The sequence below is a fragment of the Crocuta crocuta genome, unplaced genomic scaffold, assembly GCF_008692635.1.
Source record: "Crocuta crocuta isolate KB4526 unplaced genomic scaffold, BGI_CrCroc_1.0 scaffold271, whole genome shotgun sequence".
Taxonomy (NCBI): domain Eukaryota; kingdom Metazoa; phylum Chordata; class Mammalia; order Carnivora; family Hyaenidae; genus Crocuta; species Crocuta crocuta.
Genome location: NW_027527824.1, coordinates 1,328,194 through 1,335,444, shown reverse-complemented (window position 1 = coordinate 1,335,444; position 7,251 = coordinate 1,328,194). Strand labels below are relative to the sequence as shown.

The 7,251-nt window shown below is 54.6% G+C and overlaps 1 protein-coding gene across 2 annotated transcripts in view; it reads right to left on the bottom strand.

Annotated features, from left to right (window-relative positions):
* Positions 1 to 7,251, bottom strand: part of GDPD5 (glycerophosphodiester phosphodiesterase domain containing 5) — an 85,264-nt gene that overhangs the window by 7,629 nt on the left and 70,384 nt on the right. For both annotated transcript variants that reach the window (XM_077776387.1, XM_077776390.1), the window contains exons 10-14: positions 3,699 to 3,781; positions 2,395 to 2,545; positions 1,626 to 1,844; positions 890 to 1,047; positions 507 to 654 (exon numbers count right to left, since the gene is read on the bottom strand). In XM_077776387.1, the coding sequence (XP_077632513.1) occupies positions 507 to 654; positions 890 to 1,047; positions 1,626 to 1,844; positions 2,395 to 2,545; positions 3,699 to 3,781 (759 nt within the window). The remainder of the gene's footprint in view (positions 1 to 506; positions 655 to 889; positions 1,048 to 1,625; positions 1,845 to 2,394; positions 2,546 to 3,698; positions 3,782 to 7,251) is intronic.

Below are 7,251 nucleotides of genomic sequence, written 5' to 3'. Positions count from 1 at the left end.
GGGGTGGGGGGTCGGGCCCCCCCCCCCCCCGCCCCCTGTGGCAGAGCAACTGGAGCTCAGGCCGGTCTGCAGGGGACCGACCGACCACTTGAAAACTGGTGTTACTGGTGTATTCTCAGAGCAGCTTTTACATGTTTCCTGTCTGTCCTGTTGTTACCCTCCTTTCCTAATGCCTTCCCTTTCTTTAAAACAAAATACAACAAACCCCCAAAACCCAACCCCCCAAGTAGTAATTTAGTCCTCTGGGGCCCTTACATGATGTTTTTCTCCCTGTGGGTTGGGCCCAGGTTCTTTCCACACCCCCCTCACCTTAGTGCAGACCCCAGAGGCCATGATCTTCCTTTTGCCCCAAGCCCAGGCCCCCCACCGTGCACTGTCCCCACCCTTGAGACCTCCCCGGAGAGCCCCGAGCATGGAGCCTGCCCCCCAACCCTGAGCCACAGGCTCTCTCTACACCCCCAGGTGCCCTCTGGACCCCCCCCCCCAACAACAATTTCCCAACTTACCATGATCCAGAGAGGGGAAGGCACCTGGGACAGGGCATGGGAGTTGTCGGAGGTGACAGACGGGACCCCCGCGCACCACAGCAAAGAGAAGAGCCACGGTGCATTGACCGTGTAGAGGTTCACGCTCAAGTTCCAGGACGCATAGTCCCTGTGGGGCAGGGGGATGGAGGCTGGTCAGCCCTCAGACTGGGGACTCGAGGCCCGTAAAGCATGTCCCCCTCATGAACGTCCTGCCACCCCACAGCTGGGGCTGGAGAAAGGGGTCTGCACGCCCAGAGGACCAAGCCAGACCAAGCCCAGCTCCCCCTGATGCTCTTGGCCTCTGCTCTCTGCACCAGGAGCTCCTGTGAGCCAGCCTCCGGAGGGGGGGCGGGGATGGACACCTGAGCTCCTGGCGGGACACCTGAGTGTAGCGCAGATTCAGCCTCTGGATGTGGCCTCTCCGCAGGCTGGCAGCCGCCTCCTTGGAGCCCGACGTCTGCTGGAAGCCAGGAGCCACCTTCCGCACGAAGGGCCTCTGCCTGTTAGGCAGCCACATGACCTGCAGGCGGGAGGGGGGCAGCCTCAGCTTTCTCTTCCATCAAATGGGGTTAGAGCGTCTACCGCCAGAAGGCCCTGGAAGGTTTCAAAGAGCCGGGACCTGGCACACAGGGGAGCTTACGTGTAATCATCACTATGGGGGTCAGCCTGGTCCCCGCCCAGGCTGTGAAACTGCTCTAGCAACAACTCAGGGAGCTTCCCCTGGAGACCTGTCATGACAAGACTGACAACCCAGGCGTCAGTCACTCTGTAGGATGACACCAGTTTAGTGTGCTGCCATAAACCGGTTTGGAATTCCTCTGATCTCCAAGTGTTACAGCACAAGGATGCGGGCAGCGCTTCATGGAAATGACTGTGTCCCGGAGAACCTGCTCGCACCCCTTGTACATTTTAAAGGACTTTGTTTCCCTCTTGTCTCCACAATGACCCGGTCAGGAAGGCAAGGGGCACACTACCCCCATTCTACATATGTGGAAACTGAGGTCTGGACAGGGGCACGGTGACATTACGCTGCAGTCCTGCTGCAGCCAGGCCAGGGTTTTGGGGCGCACAGGGCTGGGCTGCTATGCAGGGCCTGACCTGGTGCTGGGGGAAGCCAGAGCGCAGCAAGGCCTCCAGCGTGATGTTGAGGAAGCTGCCGCGGTAGGGGTGTTCCCGTGGCGGGTCACGCAGATTGAGCAGCAGCGTGGCATTGCCCTTGGCCAGCTCCAGGAGCTCTGCTAAGCTGCAGATGGACTGGTTCTGAGCCTCCCTGTGGTCGGAGGGTGACAGGGAGCTGGCCGTCCAGAAGGGATCCGTCTGGCAGAGAAAGGGACACACATGGCTGCCTCACCAGCCCCTTGGGCCTCCATGTGCCTTCTTGGCCACTGAGCACAGAGGCCCCCCCCCCCCCCAGCTGCCGGTGCCTACTGCGGCGCGGCTCAGGTAAATTGATAGCTGTGGCCCTGTGGGGGCGCTAGAAGACTGCGACCCTAACTTTTCTGTGCCACACCTGTTTACTGAAAGAATCAGTTGCTTGGAACTTATCCCAGACCCTAGCATATTTCTCCTTTAGTAGCATTTCACCCCAGAGAACCGATTTTCCCTCTAGAGTTTGACTGTTAACTCATCACCACCATCAACTTTTTCTGATGGGGGAGACAGAACCAGAAAAGGCAATGACAACCCTGAGATCAGGGCTTCAGTGGCCAAAGCCAAAGCAGGCCACTGGCCAGCCTGGATGTGAGTCACTGATGCTAGCGGTGGGGGCTAGGTGTCATCTGAGCTGATGACTGGCCCCAGCCCTCTTACTCCATGGGGTCCCCGCCTCTACTTTCCATGCCTAGGACTGGGACAGGTACAGCCAGACCTTCAGGAACCACTGGCCAGCATTGAGCCTCTGCAGGATGGTCCAGTTCAGCATGGAGGCGGGCCTGCGGGCGAGCTCCGGGAACAACTCCTCCACGTTGGTGGTGCGCCGCAGGGTGGTGTCATGCATGAGAAAGGGCACGCCGTCCAGGCTGCAGGAAGGTGGGGTCCCCACGTCACTGTCTGCCCAGGGTCCCTCACCTGCCCACCAGTCATCCCCCTACCAACACATGTAGGCTCCTTCCTACCCACTTCTACAACCCCCATGACACCCAGGCAGGCTTTGCCTCTCTCTGGACCTCAGGTTCCCTGTCTGCACAGGGAGGACAGGGGACTGATAGGTGACTCCTTCCGGCTCTCTGTGAGGGTCAGATGGGGTTAGGGGCTGATGAGGATGGAGGGCTGGGTCTATTCTTTTAGCAACCTTAGTAGATAGGTACTACCTCGTTTGATGATGGGGAAACTGAGGCTGGGAGAGGGAAGTACCTAGCTCAAGACCCACTAGCCAGTAAATGGTAGAACCTGACTTAGAACCCAGGCCATGTGATGCCATACTACAACAGTACAAATGCAGGCGCCTTTGACCTTCCCCCCTTCCCACCATCCTAGTCTACCCAACTGGAGCTGCTGATACCACATACCATGTCTTAGTGTCACACAGTAAAAGGCACCTGAGCCCTCCTTCCTCAAGGCAATTTACCTCCATCTGCTAGAAGGTTTTGATACACAATTCTGTGGTATCTACACTGGGACCAGATATCTACGGTATCATACCCTCATGCATGTGATGTCCTTATTCACTACACAACCCGTGTAGCTGTACATGGCAGCCCTGCCTCTTTCCTCTTCTCAGAGATAATCTGTTGTGAGATGGGTATGAATTCTTCTTGACCTTTCATGTTAACACATACTTTTAAAATCTACATGTCAAAAATGTAGAAATCGGTTTCTGTGGTCTTGTAAAATAAAATTGACATCACAGTGAATCTATCACTCTGCAGCATGCTTATCCCAGCCATCGGTATTTGAGCTCCACTTGCTGAGCCACTCAGATCTAGTCTTTCCTTCAGGTGGATCTGCGGCAGGACTCCGGGTCCCACACATTCACCCCTGCTGGAGCCAAGAGCAGGTGCTTAGTTCCCTATTTTATATCCTGGCATCTGGCACAAACAGGGTGTCGGCCCTGGGCGAACCATCCAAGCCCCCTCTCTGAGGCTCTGGGACCCGAGGCTCCTCCAGCAGGGTCCCGGATGTGGATGCGGCAGGGATGAGGGGACTGGCAGTCCTCCTGACCCCCACACCTACCTGATGGTGACATCAGCCTGTAGCCCATACAGCTTCTGCTCGAGAGCCTTCCGGAAGGACATCAGCGTGTGCTCTGGGGCCAGCTGGGCAGGAAGGGAGAGCCGAGATTTAGCTGATGAACACCTCCCCAGCCAATCTAGAACCTTCCGTGTTGGGAGGCTGGAATAAGTCTGGTTCTAATTCCAACTCCTCCCAGTAGTAGCTGTGGGACCCTGGACACCCATGCAGCTTCTCAGAGGTTTGGTCTCCTCATCAGTGAAATGATGCCTGCCTCACATGGCAGTGGGGTGGGGAGGAGGCAGAGTGGTTAGTGTTGATGTATATAAATGTGGGGGTGCGAGGGCTTTTATACGGTCCTCTGCCTCGTCAGTCTTGGGCTGGGCTGCAAGCCAGGTTTCCTCCTGGTTATACCCGGAGTCTGGGTGGAGATCCCAGAGGGGGAGAGGGGAGGGGACACAGGATGGCAGCGTTTCCATAGAATGACCCGTTTTGTCGTCCATACAGCCATGACAGGCCCATCCCCCAGACTGTTACATGGATTAAAAGCCCCTAACCATGCTGCCTGACGTACAATAAATGCTTAATAAATGACTACTAATCCTGTAGCGTACACATCAGAAAACGTGGGTCTAGCCCTGGCCCTGCCATAAACTAACTTTGTAACTGCTGGTGCATCTCTTTCTCCTATGGACCTCAGCTTCCCCATTTTCCCCTTGGGGGTATATATCCATTGTTCTCTGAGGGTCCTTCCAGTTGGGAGAGTTGGAGGTTGAAGTCTCCCTCCCTAGTTCTGTCTTGCCTGAAGGCCCTGTCATACCCTTTGTTGCCACTGGGGGTCACCACCATATCGGGGATTGGGCTAGGACCCAGTGCAGTGGGAGTGGGAAGGAGCAGCTGGACTTCCCAGTCGCCTCACCTTCTGCACCTTGGATTTTTTAGCTATAAAATAGGCTAATGTTATCAAGCTCACAGGTGAGATAAGGGGCATCAGCAGTCTCTATAACTGAGTTCCTTTCTTCCCCTTTCCCTGGGGCGGAGCAGTTTTGGGGGACATGGCCACCTTCCCCAGTCAGGTGTGCTGTGTGGCCCCACCCAGAAGTGGGACAAGGCCACAGAGGCATCTAGAGACAGGTGTGACCTCAGTGGAGTGTCTGCCCAGCTCACCTCTAAACGTCCTGCCGCCAGACCTCCCACAAGTGGCCGCCCAGGAGGTGCTCCTTTGTGGGCTGAGGCTGCTGCAGGTAGACTCAAGGTAGACTCATCGTGGACACAAAGGAGCACAGTGGGGTTGGGGGGGAGGCTACAATGGCCCCTGGGGTGCAGGGGAAGTGACTGGGAAGGGCGGAGTCTCTTTTCCAGAGGCTTTTGAATCTGCGCTCCCAGGGGTAGGTGCTGGCCTCCTGGAGAGGGAAGCAGGGAAACCTAGCCCTCCCTGGCCAGCCTTGGGACTCCAGGAGGGCTCCAAGAACCATGTGGGATTTCAGGGTGAATTCTTAATCCCTGCCTGCCTCAGGCCTAAGCTCAAGTGGGGTTCTTTTGTCAGGAGTGTGTATGTGAGGGTTGGCTGTCACAGACTCAGGTGGGCAGGCCACTGCAGTTAAAAGTCCTGACTTTAGGGGCGCCTGGGTGGCTTAGTCGGTTAAGCGTCCAACTTTCGCTTAGGTCATGATCTCGTGNAAAGTCCTGACTTTGGAGTTAGTCTGACCAAATATTAAAGACACACACGCACACACAGGTGTACCCACAGAAGAACCATACAGCCAAGGGCACACGGACACACTAAGACAGCAAGGTGCACTTGGGCTTATCACACACAGATGTGTGGATCCAGACTCAATGATACACACAGGTGTAGACACCGACCCACATGCATGCACAGTGACACGTGGAGCTGTGTCAGATGCTCGTGCTATCCCCTCAAAAGCCACCCAGAGGATGCAATCAGCCGGATGCACAATGTGGGAAATTCTACAGGACAAATGACTCCGTTTCTTCGACAAATAAACACCTTTTTTATGGAAAAAAGGGAGGGGATTCTTCTCTACTAAAGGATACCTGGGAGACCTGTCAACCAGATGCACTATGTGTTCCCCATGTGGATCCTGATTTTTAGCCACTCAACTGTAAAAAGGCATTTTTGAGACAAAGAAAAACAACATGGATTCAGCATTAGATAATACTACAAATTATTACTAATCTTGTTGGGGGTGACATCAGCATTGTAGTTTTGGCTGTGTTTAAAAGAAAAAAAGCCCTTATGTATTAGAGATACACCCTGAAGTATGTATGGGCAAAATGATAGGATGTCTGGGATTTGTTTGAAAATATTACAGCAGAAAAAAGGGACACAGATGAAACAAAGGATGGTAAGAACATTGATAAATGTTGAAGGTAGTCTTGGATTCATTATATTATTCTTCATTATAGGACTCCTTACACAGTTCTCGCCACTTCTGTGAATGTGACAGCTTTTTCCTACTAAAAAAACGATCCATGCTGGGGCTATCTGGTTCCTTCCCTTTGGCTGAACACCCACCCACCTCGGCACACCTACTTGTCCCCTGGCCTCTAGAACAGGCAGGTGGGTAATCTAGGTCATGGATGGAAAAGGTGCTGTAATCTTGAGCCCTGCCCACCTTCAAAGGCTGTGCTTCTAAATTACCCTCACAATGGTCAGCAGCATGAGGCTCAGAGGAGACAGGTGACCCCCTGAGACCCACAGGCAACATGGGGCAAAACTGGACCGCAAGTCCAGATCCCTCTGACTCCAAAGCCATGGCCTTTCCAGCGGGCTGCCTCCTGGAGGTGCTGGGACCAGCAAAGGGTGTGTTGGGAGGGTACCAGGGTCCAGCTTGGGCTGGATCTTATCTAGAAAATGGCACAGTAACACCCAGCACAGGTAATGGGGGAAAACCTAAGGATGACCCACAGCCCCATCAGACTCAGCTAAAAGTTACTTTGTGAGGCTGCCTTAACTGCCCTGAAATTCAGTGACACCATGGAGCTCTCAATCACTGCAAAAGGAAAAAAAAAGAAAAAAAAGGTAATAAAGCTCTCATGCAGTCCCCAAGCGCCGCCTGGTGGTGGGAATCGGTACTGCCTCTGTTGAGAACCACAAAGTCAAGGTGTTGCTGCAAGAGGAACCCGGGGTCCAGAGAAGGGGGCGGGCTGGCCCCAGAAGACAGAAATATCTACCTCTCACTCTCTGTGCACCAGGCTCACAGCCTGGCACTTCACAGGTGCTAAGTCCTGCTTCACATGGTCCGCCGGTGCAGGCACTCTTGTTATCCCAGGACACAAGGTCAGGAAACCAGCACAGAGCAGACGGGGATGGGTTCAGGCTCCCACAGTTGCCAAAGGGCTGAGGAAGCATGGCTCTGGAACCACCCTCTAAACCTGTGTGTCACAGGGCTCTGACTTTGACTCCCTCTTGTCTCTAATTCAACCCTGTTCAACGACCTTCCCTCTAGCAGTGGGGTCTGAGCTGCACGTGTCCCTTCCGCACCCCACAGCCCAGAGGGTTCTCCTGCAACCCAGGGACAGGCTGTCTTCC